The sequence below is a fragment of the Crocodylus porosus genome, unplaced genomic scaffold (assembly GCF_001723895.1).
Source record: "Crocodylus porosus isolate Cpor-Errol unplaced genomic scaffold, CroPor_comp1, whole genome shotgun sequence".
Taxonomy (NCBI): Eukaryota; Metazoa; Chordata; order Crocodylia; family Crocodylidae; genus Crocodylus; species Crocodylus porosus.
In genome coordinates this window covers 2059244-2085083 of record NW_017728926.1, presented here as the reverse complement: position 1 = coordinate 2085083, position 25840 = coordinate 2059244, and the positions used below count along the sequence as shown (strand labels likewise).

Genomic DNA, 25840 nt, shown 5'->3' with positions numbered 1-25840 from the left:
TCCCCTTTCTCTGTGCCATGGGGAAACACGCCTGCTTAGACTTCCCAGGCCTGACTGTGATGCTATCCTGGACCTCTTGGGGCCTGTCCCCTGATGCTGGGGCTCTGGACAAGGTGTACATCTCTCCTCTGTCTGAGAACCTTTTCTCAAGCTGCTGTGCCAGCACCTCCTGCCTCCTGGATGTAAGCTGGTCTTTTGCATCCAGGATTTTTTTTTCCTGTTTTATGAAAAGATTTTGACTGGCTCATTGTGTGCAGGGAGAGTCCATGCCTTGTTTGTTAGCATCTTAATCATAAAACCAGTGAAGAACCTTATTTTTTTGCATTTTACCTTTTGTCATTTGTGTTCTTTCATCCTGATTCCTTGTGATGGGTTTCACATATGCTGTGTTTTTCCTTTTCACGCAGCAATTGTTTCATATGTTGATATGTTCAGTGTCAGTCAAATGTTTTTTTTAAAAAGCTCTTGCCATGTAACTCCCCTCCATCCCCCAGCCTGAGGAGCCTTCTCAGGATGTGCTCCACTCCAGGAACAGATTTGTATGGGTGGTTTATTCCTCCTCCAGCCCCGTGCCCTTTTGTCATGCCTTCATTGTAATGTGCCAGCAGCTGTAAACTCTGGTCTCTTTAAATCTTTCTTTTATCACCAGGGGACCCATTTAGTTCTTCCAAGTCAAGAACATTCATCATAGAAGGTACATCGTACCCGCAGTCCGAATATTGACTTCTGTGTCCAAGCAGCATTTTATGGGATGGCCTCTGTATTTTTATTTAAACTATCTCCTTTCCCCTGATGACAAACTTCACCATAAAATGCACAAAGGGAAAAAAATAATAACCACTGCCCTTGGGAACATCTTGCAAGTAAAAAGAAAAAAGAAAAATAGTTGTTAGCTCTTCCCCTCCCCCTCCCTCCAGCCATTGTCATCCCATTCTTTGGTTCCTTTCCTCAGTCAATGCATGACACACCATTTTCAAATATGCCTGCCTGTATCACAGGAGATCAAGCCTGTTTGAAACTCTGCCTTAAACCTGGCATATTGGTTCGTGCAGTAACGTGGTACTGATCCCTGACACCCTCGTGATGCTGGAGGAGAACAGTTGGGGGATAAGGGTGAACAAATCAGCCAGACAAGGGAAGAAGAGCAGTGGTGGTGTTGGCACTGGAAGTGCTCAGGTCTATGTGCCTATCTAGCCTGAAATCCAGGGGGCAGGATCAGTGCTGTTCATTTGGCCCGTGCACTTGGCTTAGAAGCAAATTGGCTCCCCAAGCTGTCATTTTATTGGCTCCCTGGACTCTGATTTCTTCTCCCCTCGTCATGCTGCCTGGCCTTGCACAAAAAACATGTACTAGGGTTGGGCAAAATTCTGTGTGTCGATACTCCACGCAGTGGCAAATTTTGAGTGACCAAATCTAAATGAAGAGCAACAGCATCGGGGTCCATTACAAGTCAGCTTCCCCATAATGAAGTTGAGGCAGCTGCTATTCCTGGGTGCGCCCTTTCGTGAGCTGCAGAAACAGGCGCAGCTGGCTCAGAGCTGACTGGTTTGCATGCATGTGTGAAATGAACGTTTTTGCAGTCCCAGCTTTGAAAAGGTACAGGAGTGGGTCAGGCACCGCCAGAATGCTGACTCCTCTTAATGACTGAGCCAGATGCCTGCTTGCAGTTGACTTGCAGCACATTCCAATGTGGTTATTCAGGCATTATTTTGCCGGGGTCCAGATGCTGTAAGTCTCCTGTCTCCATGCAGATGGAATCCTTCCTTAAATTAAAGTGGCAAGTGGAGTGCAGCTAATGAATATGACGTGGGCAGTCTGCTACAGAGTGGAGTAGAGTTTTTTTTCCCAATGGACTGAACATTTTGCCCAGCTCTGGCAGCTGCTCCTTTCTCCGCTCATGATGGATTATTCCTTTCCTGTGTAATGTTTGGTGACCTTGTGCAAGAGCTGCTACCTACCTGCCCAATTTTATTTTCATAGGAGCCTTTTGTTCACACAAGTCCCATGCTCGGCTTAACTGTCGCACTATGTCAGTGCATGCAATGGACACGTTAAGCCTGGTATGACTTGTTTCCTTTCTGCTTCTCTTTGGCATGAGTTGATGCCTTGGCTTGTGTCTCAGCCTGCATGGTTCAGACTTGGCTGAAGGTCTTGATCAATAGTCCCCAACAGTGTTTCTAAAAATTAAAATGAACGGCAAGCAGAGGTACATACTAGCAGTTGGTTTCACATCCCGAAGTCACATGGGGCATTTGTATGTTAGCTAGGCAGTGGAGACTCCCAAACACTTTTCAGTTGTTGCATGTACTTTATCAAAGGGTAATATGACTAGTGCAGTTACTCTAAAAGTGGCACCATAGACGTGCATTACAAATGAAAGATGAAGGCTCTGCCCCTGAAGAGCTCATAGCCTAAGTTCAGACAGTACCAGACAAGAGCCAGAGAGGAGGGCTATGGAGAAAGGAGGGCAGCAGAAAAAGGCCCACAAGTGGCCTGCTCCATGTGATCCTCTGAAGCCTCCTGGCTTAGTATGTGCACATCGATCACATTTTTCTTCTTCCAGCTGTGGCAGAAAGAATACTGTGGCTAGGAACTGCACAAGCAGCTGTAGAGACAGGGTGAACTCCGTGGCCCCCTCAGAATGGATGATGCACTTTCCATTGACTTTTGTGAGGTCAGGATTTCATCCCCAGTGCCCTGGGCTGGGAGGATCCTCTTGCCGTGCCCCAAATGGGTTTTCCTTGAAAAGAGACTAGGAGTGCCTCGCCTCTGACCTGACTTCTTGGCACACCACACTATACATCAGTTGAAACTTCATTTGTTCTCTCCTGCTGCCCTGTGCTCACTTTCCTAAAATACTCTAGCTGGGAGCATTTCAGCTCCCAGCATGGTCTGAACCTTAGAGATTTCCAGAGAAGTTCTTCCAGTTCTTAGAGAGGGGGACCTGTATTTCCTCAGTTCTCAACATCTAAGGCTGCAGGCCCAGGTGCAGCTCTGCAAGTTGCTACATGGAGCAGAGTGTCACAGAGCTGGCTCTGGGGTGGGACTTCTTTCTGCACGTACTAGACTGACAGATGTTACCCATGATTAACTGGTCCTTTAAGTAATGACCTGGCCAAACATTCATTCAGTGTGAAAAACAGGGAATAAGCCACAAAGTTATTGCACAAAATACGTGTAATAGCCAGGGATCTGGGTTTTCCGTTCACTGCAGATGCCACACTCCAGTCCAGGCAGGACAGAGACTGCCAGGACCCCTTGTCTTCCTCCTGCTGCCTGCAGCATGGCCCAGGCCAGAGCCACGTTCAGCTTGGCGCTGCTTCTGTGGAACAAAGCACTGGTTCTCCTTGCTGCACCACAACCCTAGCCCCAGCCAGCAGCGCAGGGCAGTGTGTGGTGCCCCAGCCACTCCCTGTGCTTCCACATTGAGGCACACTGCATGCACCTCATTCTTGAGGCCATCTCTGCTGTGTCCCCACAGACCACCATCCTATAGTCCTCAGGGGCAGCTAGGGACCTTCCACCAGCAGGGCTTGGCGGGGCAGGGGACTATGGGTCGGGAATGAGGGGCACCAGCAGGGCCAGGGGCCTGTAAGTTGGTAGTGAGGGGCACCAGCAAGGATGAGATGGTGGGGGACTGTAGGTCAGGAGTGAGGGGCAAGGGCAAGGGCAGGTCACTGGCATTTCAGGGCAGCTCAGCACCACAAAGCAGCAAGGGGGGGCAACCACAGCTGGACCTGCATCCTGGTGAGTGAAGGGGGCATAGGGGACTTTGATTTTCCATGATAAGAAAAACAAAATAAAATGCCAAAATATATAGGTATTTAGAATTTATTTTATTATAATGCTTGAGACACTGGTAAGCTTCCAAATTGCTTTAAAATTGTAAATATAGCAATAAAAGAATGTTTTCAACTGATACCTCTATATATAGTGGCATTTCATTTTAATTGTAGAAAAACGCAGATTTGGGGGCTTTTAATCAGCGAATTTAGGATTTTTTTTAAATCAGAGAATTTGGATTTTTTAAATGGAGAAAATCAGAATCCCTATTAATAACATTGTGGCTGGTTCCCAGTGTGCCTTAAATTTAATGTATGGCCGGCAGCCTCAGCCTTGGGAGCACATCAGAGCCATTCAGGACTCCTGTGCACTCCCAATTCTGCGAGTGCCAGTTAGCTGATCGGCGCTCCAAGCCAGGGAGCCAGCACTCAAATACTTGGCTCCCAGATGCTCCCGCAGCTAGGAGCCCCAGTCAGCTGATTGGCTCCCACCTGTGGGAGTGTAGGGGAGCCTTGGGATCATGAACCTGGGCTCCCCCTACACCGGCAATGTCATGATTGATCCCCAGTCCCACAGCTGTGCTTCCTGCCATGCACATGTAGCATGAGAGGAGGCGCCATTGTTGGGATTGGGCATCAAATTCCATCGCGCCTTTAACCAAACATCTGTCAGTGGCCCTAGAGTAGCTGCTGCAGAGCACTCCTGTGAGGCAGTTTCAAGAACTGCTGGCATAAGTTAGCAGAGCACTGCTGAACAACCACCACTCTTGTGATAACATCACAAGAGCGGTGCCCTGAGATTGCAGGGTGCCTCCTGCACTCCAGGAGGAAGAAGTCGGGCTGGGCAGAGCCTTTTCTGCTCTAGGAAAGTCCTCTCAGCATTAGCTATGGGAACACCTGCACAAGTGCTGCACACTGCATGGGGTCAGGGGTACTCAAGGGCTAAGCATATTAACACAGCTTGGAAGGGTGACTCTTGAGCCCCTGATGTCCAGCTGGATGCCTGAGCTCTCCTGTTCCTGTAAGCTGAATATTCCCCAGGATGTGCAGTTGCAGGCACTCCCCTCCACTGCAGAGCAAGCTATGACTATCTCAACTTCTGCCCCCAAATTTGTAGCCATTTGTAAGATTTGAGCTAATGCTAATTGGGGAGCCTCAAGCTTTGCATTCCCATTCTTCAGCACGTACCTGGGGTGTTGTGTTCACACAGGTATCCATTCACAAAGTAGCATTTTTTTTTTCTTGCTTTGAGGGAGGCAAGAGGTGAGGATGGTCTGCCTGCACACTTGGCTGTGGTCAGATGCATTTTATGCATGCACACATCCCACTTAGTTATATTAGATTTGTTTTCCAGGCAGTCGTTGATGGATTGCTTTTTTAGAAACACTTGTTCACAAGCTTTTGTTTCTATTACACTTTTGCAATCAACCTTGCAAGCAATGTATTATTATAGCTGCCTTTCCTTGATATCCCTGCTGGATCCACTACAAACCATCAGCACCTTCAGGAAGTGCTGTGTGAAAATCCCTATCTAGTAGTCACAAGTGAAAACCCAAGTGTTCAGTTGCTTTAAGTTGCAACATGAACTCTGGGACCAAACTAATGTGCTGGGTTCCTACAATCTGTATTTGTTTTGTTCAAGGCTTTTGTAAGAAAATTTGTTCCTTAGTTTTGTTTTGTTTTTATAGGCAATGTTTTTTTTAATTACTTTCCTAATTAGTATTAATCTTTGAAATCTCCAGGAGGTATGAGTCGCAGGCAGAGCTGGAGAGGAGGTTGATTTTAACCACTGTAATTTCCTCCAGTGCCAGCTCTCCTGTGACTTCTGTTCCTGGCTCTCTGAGTTCTGCTTCCAGCTGCCCCAGGGAAGAGTTTGAGCTCTCCTCTTCCTACCCAGGCAGTTCTGATCAGCTTTTCCACCAGTGTATTTCTGAGCTGGGTTAATAAATCTCTGCAACAGAGCAATGCTGAAGGTTCTGCCTTGAAGCATAACTGGGAAGTATCAACAGTGACCCCAATACTCTGCTGTTTACAGACCCCTCTTCCACTCATGGACACACTCACAAGCCAGGAGCCTCACCCTGGTCCCCAAAGAACTTGGTTTCCTGGAAACATCCCCCTTGTTTTGTTGAGCCTCCCCTGCTGTTAGTATTCCATCACCAAGATGCAGCTGCCCTGGTTTTCCATTGAGAAGAAGTGGAAAATCTGGCTGTAGCTCTGCTTTTTGTGGGATCTGGAGGGAAACGTTTTTCACTCTGCACATGGGTGCTGTAAATCAGGTGGCCCTTCTCCATCCTCACAGGAGATCGTAAATGTCTGTGAATGTGGGTGGTGTCTGATGTGCTGCATTTCATTGTTTGAGTGTGACCTCCCTACATTTCTCTGGTCCATTGCAAATGGTTATTCTTTTCTATGCCATTCCTATTCTTTCTCAAAAAAAAAAAAGGCCTAACAAAGTACAGCCCGATACTCTTGTCCTCATAACTTACATGACTTCAGTTTTCCCTTCCCCCTCATTTCAGCTCCAACACACCACCTTCCACCTTAACTCCTGGGTTTTCTTTTCCTTTTTTTTTCCTTTTCTTTTCTTTTGGAGCCTATGGGAAATAGTCATCAATCTGGGGGAGTCATTCTGAGAGCAGTCTCTCTGGTGGGTTGTTTTACTTTCAATTCCCTTGTAAACGGCCTGCCACCGTGTTTGCAGTCTGGAAGTACACTGCTTGCAAGATGTCTGTGCAGTACCAACCCCCTTCCCTCTTGGTGTCATAGCCTTTATTGACTGCACCACTCCCCACTTTGCTTGCTTCTCTCACATTTCTGCCTCTGGACCTCCCCCCTTGCTTTTTAACAGAGACGGTGAGAGCCATGACCCACGTTATCAACCAGGGGATGGCCATGTACTGGGGAACATCGCGCTGGAGCTCTATGGAAATCATGGTACTGTGTCTGTGTCTGTGTGCTGGCAGAGAAGCTCTGGAGAAAGCAGCATAGACCAGTTCTCTGTGTGTAGCTGCAGCTTGTTGCTGGCGCTGAGTGGAGACCACGCAGGCTGCAGCTGCTAGCACAGGCTGCCTCTATTGCGTTATGTTCCGAGTGAAGCGCTAAGCTGACAGTGATTTGGTCCGACAGGAGCTGTTGGAAGCCAAATGCTTGCAGATGTGTTCTAGCCTTAATTATGTTTAGATGGGATAGGAGGGCTCATTGGTGCATGCCACGTTTGTGCTGCAGGAGGAAAGGGTTCCCTAACTGGTCAAGGAAGTAAATTCACAGGCAGGGCATGGGGCCAACACAGCAGTGGCCTTTCTAGTGCGGCTGTTAGGGTGAGTGACAGGCAGCATCCTGTAGTCACTGCATGTGGCACAAGGCCCTTGACAGTTGCCCAGGGCTACCCTCTAACTCCCTGCTCCCTCTGTCCAGAGCCCTCCCCTCCCCACACTGGCAGGAGCTGCATCAGTAAGACGCTTCTCCCTTCAGCACTTCCGTGCTCCTGTGCTGTCTGCTGGCTCCATCTGCTCAGCCACTCGGGTGAATGAACAGGGTTTCCAGCTAGATTTGTGCATTGGAGACTCAACACTTTCCAAGGCACTCATCTTCAGTCATTACTGTCCCCTTCCAACTGGTATCTGCAAACACACTCAGCTTAGCACAGGGTCAGTATGTTGCCTCAGCGTCTCAGGAGGCATTGGGCAAGTCTGGACATCTGCTAGCCCAAACTAACAATCATGAGTCCAGTGGATTTGGTGCTGTCAAAACCAGCCTGGGTATATGTCAGCAGAACCCCAGCAGAGCTCTGCAGGCTGGGCCTAGGTGCCCCCACTGAAAAATGCTGAGCCTTATCTTGCACCCTGGGAAGTACATGACCATCTTCCCAGTGGGGTCAGCCAGTGGGAAACCTTCCCATGAGACTGAGCCATATGGTTCAACCTTGCTCAGCACGCTGCATTGCTGTAGCAATGGTTAGTGGTTGTTTCTGCTGTGAAGGGTGGGCTCTTCCTCTGCTGAGCTTGAACTCTGCCCCTAGAGAGATGGGTCATAGAGGGCCCGAGCCAAAGGCAGGGCAACCATGGGGGCTTCTATTCTGATGAAAGAAAGGAGTGTGGGACAGAGGTGCCTGGGGAGCAGCCCCATCCAGGGGGAGTGGGGATGAAGCTGACACTATCTGGCCTTTGTGTCTACAGGAAGCCTACTCAGTGGCACGGCAATTCAACCTCATCCCACCAATCTGTGAGCAGGCTGAGTACCACATGTTCCAGCGAGAGAAGGTGGAGGTGCAGCTGCCTGAGCTCTTTCACAAGATAGGTGTGTTCTCTTGAGCCTGGCTCTGATGCAGTGGCTGACAGCGGGCAGCCAGGTGCTTCCCTGAACCAAAGGGGATCAGAGTGTTCCCGGTCTGGCTGGGGCTGGGGCTGGGCAGTCTTTCAGTCGTTTGCTCAGTTCCACTCTCTGGGATGTCCAGGCCCTGGCACTGGTCCCTAGGCTTGCACTTGGGCTTCAGATGTCCTGGCAGTTGGCTTGGGAGGAGACTGCTCCCCTGTTGAACCAGAGCCAGCCAGGACCCTTGTGCCCTGTTGGCAGAAGGCTTGGGGATAAGGTCTGCAAAACTGTTGTCAGTATTCCTGGTACATCTCAGACTCTTCCCATTGGAGCTCAGTCCTAACCTTGTACACTTCTAACGTCTTTTAATATATTGCTCAGATTTGGGGAATGCCAAGTGCTATGTCTGCAGGGTGTTTTCTTCCCAGTTTCTGTTGCAAAAAACAATGCTCATCCTCGTTTCTGCGACAGCAAGCACCCACCCGCAACACTCATGGTGTGGGAGTTGGTGTCTCTGGCCAATCACAAAGCTGGCCTTACCGAATTCCTGCTCAGCTGAGTCAGCCCGCCCTCCTGCTGGGGTCTCCAAGCTGCAGACCTGGGGCTTAGTCAGGGTGGAGCATTTCCTGGACATGAAGAAGCCATGGTCCTTTTAAACTGGTTTATCCTCAGAGTGCCACTGTAACCCCATGCTTCTCGTGCCAGAGCAGGTGCCTAGTGCTGCTGCCCTTCTGAAAGTCTCTTATGCATCTGGATTCATGTCCTAATTAGCATTTTTTTGGATGATGGCACACTGCTGATGTACCCATGCAAGCCAGAGTGTCTGGTGCATGTACATGCACGCCTCTGCAAGCACCAAACCAGCTGGAGTGTGCAGGAAGCAGAACCAGATGAAGGTGGGCCAGTCATAGACTTTGTGGCTTATATTTAGAGTCCCCCTGTTTGCTTCCCTTGGAGGCTTTTGCTCTGTTTCTGTGTGTGGCCTGGGCCAGGCTGCACATTACTTGCAAATAGCACATCTGCACTGCAGGGGGAAGTTTGGTCTGCCCAGCCCTTTGTGTGGACAGTGGGCTCCCTGTTGTCAGATGACCATCTGTGCACCCTCAAACTGCCCTGCTAAACAAACCCATCTGCAGAGAACTTTGCTCCTGTTCTCCCCAGAACACATGGGTGCAGGGCACCAGCAGTACCATCTGTACTGTGGTACTGCACAAGGGGCCACGTGGCAGTAAAGGAGCTAGTACAGTCAAATGCCATTTCCAAAAACAGTGATTCTCCTCAGCTGTACTTGATTATCACTGCTCATGTGCCACTGCTTGGAAACAGGGCCAGCCTACCTGGCATCATAGGAGACTGAGCCCAGCCATGGAATGCTGTCAAGGCTGGTTCTTTTTTTATTCTGTGCATATGAAGTAATGCTCTGGTGTCTCTAGTTCTGTTGTTCCCGTAACTAATCTCCTGTTGTCATTAGGCCTGGAGTCCTGCAAAGACTAGAGGGCTTCCGAAGTGGGGTTTCTTTTGAGGAGGTTAGGGAAGTACCCCATTTTGTCAGGCAGGTGTTCTTTTGTCACCTGCACTCTGTCCCACTCCAACCTTCCGCGCAGCACCCATGTTCTGTCCTCATTGCCCCAAAGAGCAGGTAGCTGCTGTAGGGCTGGTCCATTTGGGATCTGACCCATTTGCCTCCAAGGGAAACATCTGGTTCTCTAGCAATGATTAGCAAGGAGTGCTAAGACCAGGCAGGGAAGCTGATATGTAAGAGCCAGGGGTGTGACCAGTGGCATTCCCTGCATCTGCACTGATAGTGGGAGCTGGACATGCTATCAAGAAACGTTTTCCCCTCTCCTCCCAGGAGTCGGTGCCATGACTTGGTCCCCACTGGCCTGTGGAATCGTGTCTGGGAAATATGATGGTGGCATCCCCCCCTACTCCAGGGCTTCCCTGAAGGTGAGGAAGGGGCTGTATCTGACTTGCCTGGGCTCCCTGAGGTAGAGGGAGGCTGGCAGGGAGCACTGTCCCCTTACTAACACATACATTTAATTTTGGCCATGGGGCCAGCGTGTTTCCTGCTTGATGCTGGTTTTGCAACAGAATCCTACAAAGAAGTGGTTGAATGGTGCCCACATATGCCATTGGCACTACCTATGTATGCCACTAGGGTAATGCTCCATGCTCCTCTGTGCAGGCTGCCCCACTTGTGGACCTCAGTGCTGGAATTTGACCTTGCTTCATGTTGGTTGAGCTTGGATCATTTCTTCCTTGGAGGAAGCTTTATGTGCCTAGTTTCTAGTGCTAGTGTTTTGGGGTGTCTCCCAGCCCAAGGGCCATGAAGAGTAGAATGCAAACCCCCTCCCATTCAGACCATTGTGCTTGAGCAGTTCTGGTCTGCAGTGCCCAGCATGCACAGCTCCAATACACCACCTGGTCAGTCCATTTTCATCTTCAGAGGGGGCTGAATTTGGCCCACAAGGAACTGGGTCATGCCGACTGTCCCTTCCTGCCTCCAACCAACTGCTCACACTGTTTACGAGCCCCCTGTATTGCTGCCATTCCTTATAAAAGACCATCCCCTTTTTTCTCTGTGTGTCTCCTTGGACAGGGGTATCAGTGGCTGAAAGACAAGATCCTGAGTGAAGAGGGCAGGAGGCAGCAAGCCAAGCTGAAGGAGCTGCAGGCCATTGCAGAACGGCTGGGCTGCACCCTGCCCCAGCTCGCCATCGGTAAGCTAACTGCAGGGTGCAGGGAGTGAGCATAGCCAGGGGTTTCTTTGGGCACTTCCTGGCCACCCTCCTTTTCCTCAGATTCCACTGGGGCAGGCAAACTTCAGAGCAAGGAAATGCCAGTGCCCAAAGCTGCAGCAGCCCATCCACCGTGCCCTCCCTGCTAAGGCACTTCTCCCTTCTCTCCCTGCTGCCCCTGCATGTCCCCTGGTCACACCAGCCCACTGGTGATTGCTACTGCACAGAGCACCTGGCAATGTGGTGCTGGAGCTGCAGGACTTAGCCTTATGAACAGAAAACAAAGGGCTGTTTCTGCCTCCCTTGCTTGAGTTCAGAAGCACTGTGTTTTTTAGTGAATATTCCCGGCTTATTCTCATCCCCTTTCTTGTCACTCCAGCCTGGTGTCTGAGAAATGAAGGAGTCAGCTCAGTGTTGCTAGGTGCTTCCAATGCAGACCAGTTAATGGAGAATATTGGAGCAATACAGGTCAGTCCCAATATACAGTACAACTTTTCTGAGGTAACTTTTCCTTGCCAACCAGTTAAGGAAGGATCTTTTGCTTGCTTGGAGTATTAGGGAAACTAACTCTATACACAGCTCTGGAGTTACATTACATGAATCTGTTAAAGCAGTTGCAGTATACTGTTTGGCCAGAAGCATTTTGCAACTGCCACTGGTGCTGCAGGTGATCATGTTGACCATTACAAGGGATGAATCAGAAAAGAGAAGGTTTACAAACCGTGACGCCAAACAGAAATCTTCATGCTTTTGACAGTAAGCTTCTGTTTGTGTCCTTAGTCTGCTATGGAAAATGTTATTTCTGCTTTAACTGATTCAAAATAATGAGAAACCAGCTGTTTGACCCATTCACCCTTCTAGCAGATTAATAGTATGTGATAAGAGAATGAGAATTCCAGGGTTTACTTGTCCTTTGGTGTTTTGCTGGTTTTCATGGAGTTTCTGCTATTTTTTTTTCTGTCTGCCTTTGGTTTCCAGGTGAAGCCTGTGTTTTGCAAGGCACAACACCAGTTTTGTAGAATCCAAACATCAGAAGGGCCATACTAAGTCAGACCAATGATCTAGGCTGCATCCTGTTCCAACAGTGATAGAAGTGGATGCTAAAGGGAAAGCATTGAACTGGATAGGTCTAGAGTAGGGATGGGCAATTATTTGGCTGCAGGACCACTTAGGGAGTTTTGGTGAGCTGTGTCAGGCTGGGTCAGCACCCCTCCTACTCCCCCCTGTACCCAGTCACCAAAGTTCATCAAAATTCCCTAACTGGCTCTGTCCTGGGGTCCAGCCCCACACTGTGACCACTTGGCAATCCCAGCCCGGGGTCTCCATGAAGACTGGTCTGGGACTCCTGTGGGCAGGGCATGCTCAGCTGGGTGATGGGATGGAGTCATGAAGGGGTGGGGAGCAGGATGGTCTGGGTGCAGGGCCAGGGCACAGGAGAGAGCTACAATCTGCTCTTCACATGCCTCTGCTCGTGGAACTGGTGCTCATTGCAGGGACACGTGGGCAGCAGATCATTGTTCTCCCCCAGGCTCTGCATTGTCTCCCCCAGGCCCTGGCCCTGCATTGCCACCACCCTGCGATCCCAGCCCTGGCACCACCTGCCCACCCATCCTACTCCCAGATGCTGTTCCCTGCCAACCTGTAAGCCCATCCCATCTGCCCAGCCAAGCGCATCCTGCCCACAGGGGGGTCCCAGGCCAGTCTCCATGGAAACCCTACCCACCCACTGCATCTGGTGCCTGCAGCAGTGAGTGTGGGTTGCCCAAGCCAGGGTTTCTGGGCAACAGGGCCAGGTCCATTGGTGGCAGTGACATTAGTGGCGGCAGCTGGAAGGAACCACTGCTGCAGGGGCTACCACGAAGCTGAGTGCAGTTACCACACTGCCCCAGCCCAGTGGTTCCTGGTCCTGCCTGGTGGTGGCAGGACCAGCCATACATGCCATGGTCGAGGCTGCTCCCCTTGGCAGGTCAGATCTGCCCCATGGGCCATATTTTGCCCACGCCTGGTTTAAAGTGATCTGTCCCCTGTTCATTACCCTGCCTGGCGTCCACCGTTTTTGGTTTAGAGATGCCGAAGAAACATCTTCAACTGTTCCATTCAACACATATTAATAGATCTATCATAGTTAATTCGTCTAGTCCGTTTTTGAACCTGGCTATGCTATCTGCCTCTACTACCTCCTGTGGCAGTGAATTCCACAAGTTAACTACACACTGCATAAAAAGTACTTTCTCTTGTTACTTTTAAATCTGTCGTCTTCTAATTTAAGTGGGTGTCTCTTAGGTCTAGTATTCTGGGACTCAGAGAACAATAGTTCCCTGTTCACTTGGTCCATACCCTTTGTGATTATAGACTTCTATCATATCCTTCCCCTCAGCCTTTTCCTTTCCAAACTGAAGAACTCTGTGCTTTGCTTTGTGGTCCTGAGGTGCTGCATCCTACAAACTGTGACATGTCAGTCTAGTGATCCTGAGCCTCCCTGCAGTTGGCTGTCTTGCTGCCCTCCCTCCCCCCACCTCTCTCCATCCCTATACTATATAGGAGATCTTTTCAAAATGCCCCTGTGGCGGAGCACCTTTGGGGGTGCTCACCACTCAAGGACTTTCACAGGCTTTGAGAGGAGTCTGTTTTGGCAGAGCAGCAGGGGAACCTCCCCCCAGGAACTATTCAAAGGGAGGAAGGTGTGTGGCAGAGCACTTCTGGTGTCTGCCACTTGAAGAGCCTTAAGAGCAACAGGCAGGTGCGGTCCAGCTCTGATGAGCGGCCATTTTAAGATTCAGGCCAGCAGAGCTGAAGGCAGCACTCTGCTGCCTGGCACCAAGGAAGCAGTATAGGGGTGGTTGGAGCTGCATACATAGGCCCAGGAGACCAGGGCACTCAAAGGGCATTCTTCCACCTAATTAACATCTTAATTATGTGTCATCAAGGCATGGCAGGAGAGAAGGGCAGGCGGCGTGCTCAGAAACAGGTGAGGAGACTAGCACTGTGGCTAGTCAGGGAGTTCCCACTTTGCCACAGCCTCCATCTTGGTAAGATCAACCAGACCATCTTGAGAATGCTCCATAGAGAGATGGTGGCTGCTGGCAGTCAAGGAGAGACCACTGAGGTTAAGGGGAGGGGAAAAAAATGGGATCCTAGCAAGCAGGCTGGAGGGTGTATGGAGTTGGACCCTGAGGGTGTGGTCTGAGGCAACACTCAGTTAACAGAAGCAGAATCTGGGGTACTGCAACAGACCATCTGATTGAAAACACTGACTGACCAGGCCTGGGTGAGCTCTGTCTCCTGCTGGTAGAGAGCCATAGAGGCGTGCATCCTGCTCTGAGCACTGGCTGGGAGGAAGAAGTGATACAAGCACACCGGATCCATCCAGAGGCTCCAGAGAAGGTGGAGTCAATCTGCTGCTCACCAGACTTAGGATACAAGGAGTATCAGGAATGGTAAAGCTGGTTATCAGTTTATGCTCTACCAAGGAGAAATATAATGTGTATATAGATAGATGCTGCAACTTTTAACATCTTTCTTTTCTGTCAGGCTTTCATTTGTCAGTTGTTCAATTGTTATTATGTTTGTTACAGTAAAAGGATAAATTTGGATTTAAGGAACGTTTGGTGCCAGGTATCCCACAGTAGGTGCTGCTGGTTTTTATATGCATTTGTAGTGAACTCAGAAGGGTTTTGCATTTGGCACTGCATAGCTCTTACAAACACTACGTGCAGCTGGGTGTATTTTGCTATGACTCTCTTGCACTTTTCCCAAGTTCATGCTCTCCTTACTCTCTCCCTACTCCTCTCAAGACCACAAAGCAAAGCTCAGAGTTCATACGCCAAACTTGGGGATTTTCTTAGGGCACTCTCACTTCAAATCGTGCAGGTTGTCAGGTACAGTTAAAGAGCAAGGTCACCTTCGCTTTTAACTTTGTTTGTTTGTTTATGTCCAGGTTCTTCCAAAATTGTCCTCTTCCATTATACACGAGATTGATAGTATTTTGGGCAATAAACCATACAGCAAAAAGGACTACCGATCCTAATTGTTCGTACTGTCTGCTTGGACTCACTGTTAACTTCGAGTCTCCTGTTCGCTTGCTTAAGCTTTATTGAAGCAAAGTGAAGAGTGTGGTTTGCATCAAAGAGTCCATCATGTCAAGATGTTCTAGAGAAATTGTTTAAAATATCGCTGCAAGACAACATATGCTTCTTACATAACATTTATTTTAATGCAAGAAAAGTCACAGATTGGGAAGAGCGTGAAAGCCATCATTCCCCGCCCCCCCCAAATGATTAGCCTCTGCGCTTCCTTTTTCAAAGAAGAAGCCATCTCAAACATGCGCAGCACCACTGTCCTCCATGAATTCAGGCTCCCATGCAGTTTGCTTGAATATTCCAACTTAGCCTATGTACTGCTTAACTGGAAGAATTATTATGAAAAGAAAATGGTGATGCTGGCTTCACAGGGATCTGGCTAATATGAGCTTGGAGGACTGGTCTGTGATAACACCTAGGCAGGTTAGAAACAGTTGTTTTGGACTAGTGCATGCATCTCCTGACTGTTCCTGTTCTTTCATGTGCTTTGTTTTGTTTTTTATTTTCTCTTATTCAACGTGAACCATCCAGACCGCTGACAGCAGCTGTGAATGCCTTTGATCTGCAAGCCAGTCGCTCCCTCGCCCCTCTGGGTCGCGCAGTTTGGCAGGGTACATTGTATTTATTTCCAGTGCCTAATGTTGCCCTCTTGCAATGCTGTTGATGTTCACAGTGGATCTGGCACAAGCCTGGAGCCCACTCAGTTCCATTCAGTGGGCTTTTTTGCTTTGCCATGTCCTGTAGTCTCTATTCAGCCCAAGCTTCTGTTGGTCTCAGTTGGCTTCACTGGGAGCATCCCTGAGGATGGACTGGATGATGTGGCTGTTCTGAAATGGCAGTGGTGCACTGACTCCGAAGGCACTGACTGACCTGAGAATCGCTCTGACTGGCAGAAAAAAGCACAAAATGGGAGTTGGTAACATAACATGGATCTCTTTCATGCTTCATTATGCTATGTATTTCATGCATTTTTATGTTTTTTTACATTCCAGATTAGTTCTTAGTGCTTGCTGTAATTCAGAATCCAGTCCTTTTGGTAATCTTTGTCCAAGATGCATTCAGCTCTAGTTTTAGCTGCCTGATTTTCATAGCTGCCTTGAATTTATTATGATAAAGTTGAAAGAGCTTGTCTTGCCTCAGTCAAGCATTGGAGCAGACAGGAGTTTAGCTTGTGTGTGTTTAGAGGACAATTGTCAAGCATCATTGCCAACTGTACACAAAAAGTGGAAATGAGCGATTGAAATCCAGCAGCAAGAGGTGTATTGCTGAGAATCATCTGTCTTTGTACACACACGTTCTTGTTCCGAATACCCAACATGTTGGCAGCCACAGCACGAGACCAACATCCCCTAGCATTCAGCCTGAGTCTGTGTGTACATCCTTCACTCAGCCCCTCCCTGCACTGGTAACAATGAGGGAAGTGTTGATTTTAGCAACACTGAACAGCTTATTCCTTCTTCCCAGACAGCTGATTTCCCCATTCTCTTCTAAAGATTAGCCTCATCACAGAAAGAGCATGAGCACAGCAAGAAATTGGGCAAGTCATTAGAATGCTCTGATCACTGGTAACTACTGATGGATTTTGGGATGATGATAGTCAACAAGCACGTGGCATGTTTATTCACTTCCTGTCCCGCACTCTTGTGTTGTGCCGCTGGGACTGCTGCCACATACCGTTCCAGGGGGGACTGCATTTCATTGCTGTTTCAAGCAATCCCTTTGGGATGCTTCTGCTCCTTAGGTGCTGTCAAATAAAGTGGTTCACAGCAGGGGACTTGATGTCACAGCCACAGATGTTTACAGTACACTGCACAAAGCTGTGGATTAGTGGTTTCTGCTGCAAGATTTCATTTCCTTGTAACCTCTGTACCCTAGGAAAAAAGTGAATGCTTGGGAGCATAGAAATGTATCTGAGATTCAGCCTGCCCTCTATCCAAGGGCACAAAATTATTCAAGCACTTAAGGCTAAGAGAAGCATATCTAATGTGAATCTTTCATAAAAACGGAGATCAATACCAATGAATAAGGATATAGCAGCTGTGCTGGGAAATGCATTTTTTCCTGGCAGCAGTCACTTTTTGCAGTGTTCTGAACCTGATCTTCTGTGTTTTTACAAATGCTCGTGGCCCCAGCTTCACAGGCATTGGGGTCCCTTCTGGTGCTCCAGGTACAGCTCAATCCTTAGTACACCCCACAACCCTAGACAGCTTCCCTGCAGTGACTGCAGTGTTTGTCTTCATCTGCTGCCCTCCAGCTCCATTCACTCAACTTCAATCACTGATACGTCCGCTCAGGTTAGGAGCCAGGGGGCTGATCCATGCTGAGTAGCACTGAGGGTGGATAAGCATCTTCCAGACCAGCTACAGCTAGCTGTTCCTTACATTATACAATGAAAATTCAGTCTACAATGAAAATGAAAAATAGATTGTTCTCTTTTGGGAACAACAAGCTACTCCTGGCATGGGGAATGTGGGTATCTCCTCATGCATGGCAGTGGCTTTGGGCTTGTCCCAGGAGCTGTCAGAGAAAGCTAGGACCTTCCATGCCCCTGTGAGTTTGGGTTTTGAGTTATGTCCAAGAAGTAAATCCTGGCCTCTTCCATGAACATGAGGCCCAGTTGCTTTTCTTTGCTGCTTCACTGGAGTGGCCGCACATCAGTTTTCAGACCAGCAGAGTAGGTAACAAGAAAAGGCAGATGGTTTCCATGAGAGTAAGTATTGTTATTTGCCATCTTCTTTTCCAGTCTGCTCACCCTTTCAGAGCAGACTAGCCCTGTGCCTTGGGTGACCATCTCATAAACCCATAAAGGAGAATATCCATAGCTAATGTCATGGTCCCAGAGGAGCTGTGCTGAATCAGTGGGTGAAAATGTGCCTAGGTGCAGACTTGTTGGGCCAGAGCAACCCCTTAGGGACCTGCATTGCCTCTGCCTTGTGTGTCACAGGCATTTTTCTGTCTCTGTGCCCATCAGCCATCCGTAGGCTAAACCCGTCTGTGCACTGTGCTCTCGTCAGACCTTTGACAGTGCTGGTTTTCAGTCTCTGAGAATAAGCTCTGCCATCTCCTGCCCAAAAGTGATGGTGTCCCAGGGGCTGTTTTAGCAGTGCTGCACCCATCCATTTAACAGGTTGGAGAATGACATAGGTGGGGAACCAGCACCAGGATCCAGCATGTTCTGTAGCTAGCCCTTGTCCCTTCACAAAGCTCACTTCAGCATTGAGTGACCTTTCCCATCCAAACCCCTGTGCCCTGCACTGGGGCATCTACTTTTTGCTTCCTTGTGTTTGCTGTCGGACAAGTTCCGCTTCCCCCAGGAAGAAAGAGCCATGGGGGGATAGCGTCCCCGAGCGCTCCTTGCACTGGAGGTTGTGCTTTCATCTCCATACTGGGGGCCCTGCTGCCTGCCCTGACAATGTCACTGCCTCCGGCCTCTGAAGAACAGGGGTGGTTATTCCCCTGTCTTACATTAAATCCATGTATGTAAATAAAATGCTTACTTTTTTATCTGTATCTGTAGAGATTGAGAGAGAGACTGTGATTATCAAGCTAACTGCAAAACCTATAGACCAAGATTGCTGAATGCATTGTACTTCTTTCTGAATGAAGATTCAGATGTTCCCCAGCTCCTGTATTTAAGGAATGACAATTAAATTACAAGCCTTATTTGTCTGGATGGGCATTTTCTTGCCTGCTTTGCCTCTGAACATTTTGCTCCCAGAAGCCAGCAACCCACCAAGGGAGGGTGATACCTTAGCGTCACAATAGTGGGGACTTCCTGCAGGAGCATCTGTGTATGTGAACCCTCCCTGTCCACAACTGGTTGTACCCTATTTGCCAGCATGTAAGTGCTTCCTCAAGCTGTTCAGGCACAAGGAAATAAACACAGCTGGGGTCCTCTCCTTGCTATGGCACAAGCAAGCCTCCCCATCCCTGACCACTCCCACCTTGCCCTCTGGAGGGGCTGTCTGCCCACCATGGGCTAAGGCATGGGGTGATTCCACCTTCCCTCTTTCCCTCCAGCTATCCCGTCTTCAGCCTCCTACAATTGATATGGGGAATGGGAATTGGCTGAGACCCAGTGCCACAGGCTGCAGAATCCCTCTGGGTCTCAGGGACTTGCAAAAAGAGTGGTTCTCCAGCTGAGCTGTGCAGCAGCCACAGCTCCCTTTCCAGCTGCGTTGCAAAGGGTAGAGCAATTTCCTAAAAGGGGCCTCCCCAGTCCTGGGCCGGGCAGTACTGTGGTATTGACGGAGGTGCAGCCAGGAGATTCCAACACCTTAAAGAAGACCACAAGCTCAGTTCAGTGGCAAAGATTTGGCCTGGTCAATTGTCTACAAGCACAGCCCTAAAACGTTTTGCCCTAATAAGTGCATCTGACAAGGAGTTAAGGCTTTTCTACCTGTGGCAAGGTTGTTGGCACAACACCATGCAGGCCCCTCCAGGCCACTACAAAGTTCCTGATTTACAATTCTCCTTTTATACAATGGTCAAGACCAATTACAACTGGTTTGCATCTGTATCTTGAATATCTCAAGCCATCCTGTACCATGGGCTTTTTTCACACTCTGCTCAACCACCTAGCACCCTGCCAGGAACTGAGGGACCACACACATCAACACAGCTCCCTCCACCAGCACAGACTCCTGTGCATCTTTCAGGAGAGTCTCTAAGATGGGGTAGAAGCAAAGACGTTACGGTTGGAAGGGACCTCAGGAGGTCATCTAGTGCAGCGGTCACTAACCTGTCAATCCTGATCAGGTAGATTCCAGAGCCTCGTTTGGTCAACCGTGGGCTGGGGGAGAGCTTGGCATGTGTGCATGTGCACACTTGCCCCCAGCCCCAGCAGGTCAATCTGTGCGGGAGGGAAGGGGCAGGGGCCAGATCAAGGCCCCCACAAGCAACTGACCATGCAGCCCAGTCAGGAGCAGGGAAAGGTATGTAGGGACCCAGCCCAGCCGGGTAGTGGGAGCATTGGAGCCCAGGGGACTCCTCCAGGGTTGCAGGGAGGAGGAGAGGGCTTTCACCATCGCTGTGAGGGCAGAGGCAGCAGAGGCTACTGCCACTGCACCTTGAGCTCTGCTGCAAGCTGGCTATGTGCAGGTGCAGCTCAACACAGCAGCGAGGACTCGTGGAGGTGGGCCCAGCCCAGCTGGGTTTAGAAAGATCTGGTCGTCCAGAGGCATGCGGGGCTCCCACCGCTGGATGCAGCCTGGCAGAGGCACCAGGGGCCTGTGCCCCCACCCCACCCTCCACATGCTCGGGACACAGCAGGCAGCCCACAGCAGCAGCCACCTCATCCCAAGCACAGGTAGGGGAGGCACAGGCCCCCGAGGCCTCTGCTGGGCTGCATCCAGCGGCAGGAGCCCCCCTCCCCTGTATGCCCCTAAATGACCAAATCTTCCCAGACCCAGCCAAGCCGGGGCTAATCCCACTTCTGTACCATGGCTGCCCTGAGCTGCACCCGCCCAGCAGTGAGACAAACATGGTGTAGGGCCCCGGCCCAGTTGGGTCTGGAAGTCTCCGTGATCTAGGGATGCATGGAGGGGGATGCACCCCACCTGTGCTCCAGGGGGAGGTGGCTGCCACTGTATGCTGCCCGCTATGCCCAGAGCACAAGGTGAGGGAGGCATGGGCCCCCCTGGACTGCAGAGACTTCCAGACTTGGCCAGGCCACAGGGTCTGATGCCACATTTGTCTGGCTGCTGGGGGGAAGCAGCTCAGCACAGGCACAGCACAAGTGGGACCAGGCCCCAGCCCGGCTGGATCTGGGACTCTCCATGGTCTAGGGACACACGGGGGGGGGGGCAGTGGCTCTTGCCACTGGATGGAGCATGGCGAAGGCCCCAGCAACCTGTGCCCCCTCACCTGTGCTTCAGACAAGGCAGTTGCTGCTGCAGGCTGCCTGCTGCACCTGGAGCACAGGTCGGGGAGGGGAATGGCTCCCCGGGGCCTATTCGGCTGCACCCAATAGCGAGAGCCCCTCCCCACGCACCCCTGGACCTTGGAGTTTCCCAGACCTGGCCGTGCCAGGACCTGATCCCATTTCTGTGCTGCAGCTGCACTGAGCCATGCCTACCTGGCAGCCAGACAAATGTGACATTGGGCCCTGCGGCCTGGCTGAGTCTGGAAGTCTCTGAAGTCCAGAGGTGTGTTGGGGGGGGTTCCCACTGCTGGGAGCAGCCCGGCAGAGGCTATGTTCGTCTGCCCGCCAGACGGGCATGGCTCAGCATAGCCACGGCACAGAAATGGAATCGTGCCCTGGCCTGGCCAGGTCTGGGACACTCCATGGTCCAGGGTTTCCTGGAGCAGGGGGCGGGGGGGGGCAGTAGATCCTGGGGAGCCCTTTACTTGCAAAAAGTGATCTTCACCATAAAAGGGTTGGAGACCACTAATCTGTTCTGAACCCCTGCTCAAAGCAGGATTATCCAGCCTCAACCAGATCATCCCAGCCAAAGCTTTGTCTGGCCAGGTTTTGAAAACCTCCAAGGATGGAGCTTCTACCACCTCTCTGGGTAAACTGGTCCAGAGTTTCACTACCTTCCTAGTGAGAAAATTCTTCCTAATATCGAGCCTCAATTTCCCTTGCTGCAATTTGAGACCATTGCTCCTTGTTCTGTCATCTGTTACCATTGAGAACAACCTATCTCCATTCTCTTTCGAATCCCACGTCAGATACTTGAAGACTGCTATTAAATCCATCCTCAGTCTTCTCCTCTCTAGACTAAAGTAAGCCCAGTTTCCTTAGTCCTTCCTCATAAATCAGCCCCCTTACCATTTTTCCTGACCTCTGCTGGACTCTCCCCAATTTGTCCACATCCTTTCTCTGGGGGGCCCAAAAGCGGACATGGCACTCCAGATGTGGCCTCACCAAGTGCTGAATAAAGGGGAATAATCACTTTTCTTGACCTACTGGCAACACTCCTACCAGTGCAGGCCGGTATGCTATTAGCCGTCTTTGCAACAAGGGCACACTGCTGGCTCATATTCAGCTGATCATCCACTGTAACCCCCAGGACCTTTTCTGCAGAGCTGCTGCCCAGCCAGTCAGCCCCCAGCCTGTACTGGTGCATGGGATTCTTCCATCCTAAGTGCAGGACTTTTGTACTTATCCTTGTTGAACTTCATGAGATTCCTTTTGACCCAATCCTCCAATTTGTTTAGGTCACTCTGAATCCCACCCCTACCCTCCATTGTATCTACTACTCCCCCCATCTGCAAACTTACGGAGGGTGCACTCTATACCATCTTCCAAGTCGTCAGTGAAGACATTGCACAAAACCGGACCCAGGACCGACCCCTGGGGCACTTCACTTGATACCAGCTGCCATCTAGACATCGAGTCATTGATTACTACTCTCTGAGCCCAATGAGCCAACCAATTTCCTATTCATCTTACAGTCCATTCATCCGGCCCATACTTCCTTAGCTTGCCTGCAAGAATGCTATGGGAGACTGTATCAAAAGCCTTGCTAAAATCAAGATCCACCACATCCACCAGTCTCCCCACATCCACAGAGCCTCATCATAGAAGGCAATCAGGTTGGTCAGGCATGACCTGCCCTTGGTGAATCCATGCTGACTGCTCCCAAACACCTTTTTCTCCTCCAAGTGCTTAGAAATGGATTCCTTGAGGATCTGCTCCATGATTTTTCCTGGGACTGAAGTGAGGCTGACCAGCCTGTAGTTCTCTGGATCCTCCTCCTTCCCTTTCTTAAATATGGGCACTATGTTTCCCCTTTTCCAATCATCCGGGACCTCTCCTGATTGGCATGAGTTTTCAAAGATGACAGTCAGTGGCTCCGCAGAGGGCTGTCCCAAGAGGGGTGTGAATTGGGGTGACTGCCCTGGGTCCCATGTTTTGGGGGGCCCCGCAGACCCTGGCAGAGTGGCCGCAGCCCCTCCTGTAGGGCCCACCTAGTGTTGGTGACTCCGCGCCCCATGGCCAGCTTTGCGTTCAGCCTCTTGCCACCCTCCCACCACCACCATTGCCCCAGGCTTCTTCACATCCAGGCCTTGCACCCTGCTAGGATCGTCTCTGGCTCCGCAGTCATCTCATCCAACTCCCTCGGCACCCTTGGATGTATCCCATACAGTCCCATGGACTTGTAAGCGTCCAGCTTTTCTAAGTAGTCCCTAATCTGTTCTTTCACCACTGAACTGTGCTGTCCGGTGCAGTAGTCTGGGAGTTGCCCTTGCCTGTGAAGACTGAGGCAAACAAGGCATTGCATGCTTCAGCCTTTTCTGCATTCTGCGTCACTAGGTTGCCTCTCCCACTCATTAAAGGACCCACACATTTCCTGATCCTCCACTTGCTACCAACCTACTTGTTGACACCCTTCCTGGTCCCCTTCACATGCTTTCCTAGCTGCAACTCCAATTACACTTTGGCCTTCCTGATTTCATCCCTCCATGCCCAAGCAATGTTCTTATAGTCTTCCTGAGTTATTTGTCCAAGTTTCCACTTCTTATAAGCTTCCTTTTTGTGATTTAACATACTGAAGAGTTCTCTGCTAAGCCAAGCTGGTCTTCTGCCATACTTGCTAGTCTTCCTGTGCATTGGGATGGTTTGTTCCTGCACTCTCAGTAAGACTTCTTTCAAGTATAGCCAGGTCTCCTGCACTCCTCTCCTGCTCAGACTGGCCTCCCAGGGGATCCTGCCCATGAGTTCCCTGGGTGAGTCCAAGTCTGCTTTTCTGAAGTCCAGGGTCCTTACTCTGCTGCTCTTCATCCTTCCTTTCCTTGCCTGCTCCTACTGGTCAGCTGCTAGTGAGGAGGGTTCACACTGCTGCCCAAGACAGGGGCTCTCAGTAACCGTAAGACATCGTGACCAGTACCACTCCAGTATTAGCCTGCATCAACTAGGCTAAAACTCACACGGTTCTGCTGGGCACATGGGGCTGATGTTCAGCTCCCTCCCCACTTCCCAGGCTTTTTTTGGAGGCCTGTCCTGGTGCCATGATAGCTTCAAAACCCAGAGTATTTTCCTAGGCCTGCCATCCGATCTAGCCAAGAACTGGTAAGGCCACAGTGAGGAGACGAAGGCACAATGAGATGGGTGGAACTAGCACCTGCCCAACCTCTACTACCGCAGCCGGGTCCTGGCCATCAACAACCTGGCAACTGCTTCTCTGTGATACAGATGTGCGCACCAGCCTGGACCCTGCAGTGGCCTAGTATGGGAAACGAGGCCCTCCTCACGCAAATGCCACTGTCACAACAGTGGCACAGAACCCACACAGGCTGCCGCTCCCCTCCCGGGGCAATCAGCTCAGCTCCAGCAGCATTTCATCTGCACATTGCTCAATGGACTGATGATAGGACTCATCTGCTGGCAGGCACAGGACCCCACTGCCAAGGGCTGTTGCTCCACTCCACTTCCTTGCTGACTCCTTTTTGCAAGCTCCCTGCCCTCCCCTTGCTGCTGTGCCAACCCTGCAGCCCCAGAAACTGGCACAAGAAGCAAGGGAGATTTCCCACTTTTATATAGAAAATGATAGTGGTTAGGGTCACAAGCCAGGGGGCCAGAGGGAGGGAACAGGTAAAAGGTAAAGAAACATCAATCCTGTGGTAACATACACTCAGCACCTTAATTCTCCCCGCACACCTCCAAAGGTGTCACCAAACCAGCCCTCAGTCCCTAGAGCCTCGAACAGCAGCATGCAGCTGCCCCCAAGTCCGAGTCCAGCTCCTTCAGCCCACAGTCCAGCTGAGCGAGCCAGGGAGATCTCCAGCTCCGCTGCGCACTCCTCTGTGCGGGGTGACCAGGCTGCATGTGCACGCTGCTCTCTCTTGCCCTTACTCCAGCTTCCTTTTCCTCTTGCCCACCCCCCACCTAATCCCTGGGGGTTTCTGGGATTGCAGTCCAAATAGCTCTGCAGCCTGTCCCCTGGTTCCTCCTGCTGTTGCATGCATTACATTCACACTACACTGCATCCCAGGGCAGGAAGGTGACGGGGTGCCTTGCCTAGAAGCTTTTCCCAGCCCTACAATGCAGTCACTCAGCCTTGGTCCACTCTGAAGGGCATTTCTGGACACAGAGCCACCCCCGCTGAAGGGAAGGTAAGCCTACTTATAGTAACTTAACTTAAACCCTGGTGCAAGGTTTGGCCATGTGCTGCACACAGGCTGCAGAAACTCGGGCTTGGGCCTAGGGAAGAGGCTCTGGCTGAGTCACGGCCATGGTTTGACTTACCCCTTCCCTGGGAACTGTGTTTAACCCTTGCACACTTGAGCACGATCTGGCTGGGTCCCCAGCGGCAAGCAGCTCTGTCACACCCGTCCTGGAGAAGGGCTCTCGAGAGCTTAGGAGATCCTTCCTCTTCCAGGGGCCGACTATAAACTGGGGAGGCAGCAGGGGAGGGGGGGGGCCTCATTCCCTCCGTGGGCCCAGCTCACATCACAGCTGGCACCACTCAGCCGATTTGTTACTTTCCACCCCCCAAAAAGCTGTCCCCTCTTCCCCTACATGCCTGTCCCACCTCACACCCTACATGTGAAGCTGACAGGCAGCCACTGCCCTCCCTACACCTCCTCTTGCCTACCTAAGTACAAGCTTTTGTGGGGACAGTGCACTCAGAAGAAAAAGCACAAAGCTTCCTGTGCCAAGCAGGACGTAGGGGTGCAAACAGCAGTGACAATTTTTGCCTGATGTGGCCACAAAAAGTTTATAGCCACAACCAAACACAAGTGCACAGCTGCAGAAAGCTTAAAAATGGCTGATTGGGTGAAGATTTGACTCCTCATTGCATGAGGGGTCAGATGAAGAAGTTTCAAAACACAGTGTCTTCAGTAACTTCTGTGTGTGCTGCCTGCCAGCTGCTAGCTGTCTTCAGGATTGGCGGGGTGGGGGGTTCAGTCTGGGGGTTTTTCACCCCCCCCCAGTTGGAGGGTGGAACAGATGTATTGATGCCTCCCCCCAAAGGTGGGG

General features: G+C 50.6%; 1 protein-coding gene across 9 annotated transcripts in view; it reads left to right on the top strand.

Annotated features, from left to right (window-relative positions):
• The window catches only part of KCNAB2 (potassium voltage-gated channel subfamily A regulatory beta subunit 2), a 104477-nt gene extending 85901 nt beyond the window's left edge, over positions 1–18576 (top strand). For 6 of the 9 annotated variants that reach the window (XM_019541182.1, XM_019541184.1, XM_019541180.1 and 3 more), the window contains 7 exons: positions 650–694; positions 6634–6719; positions 7961–8081; positions 9949–10043; positions 10696–10816; positions 11214–11302; positions 14772–18576. In XM_019541182.1, the coding sequence (XP_019396727.1) occupies positions 650–694; positions 6634–6719; positions 7961–8081; positions 9949–10043; positions 10696–10816; positions 11214–11302; positions 14772–14861 (647 nt within the window). In that variant the 3' untranslated portion in view covers positions 14862–18576. The remainder of the gene's footprint in view (positions 1–649; positions 695–6633; positions 6720–7960; positions 8082–9948; positions 10044–10695; positions 10817–11213; positions 11303–14771) is intronic. The other 3 variants (XM_019541186.1, XM_019541185.1, XM_019541179.1) reach the window with 1 other exon arrangement.
• The last annotated feature ends 7264 nt before the right edge of the window (positions 18577–25840 follow it).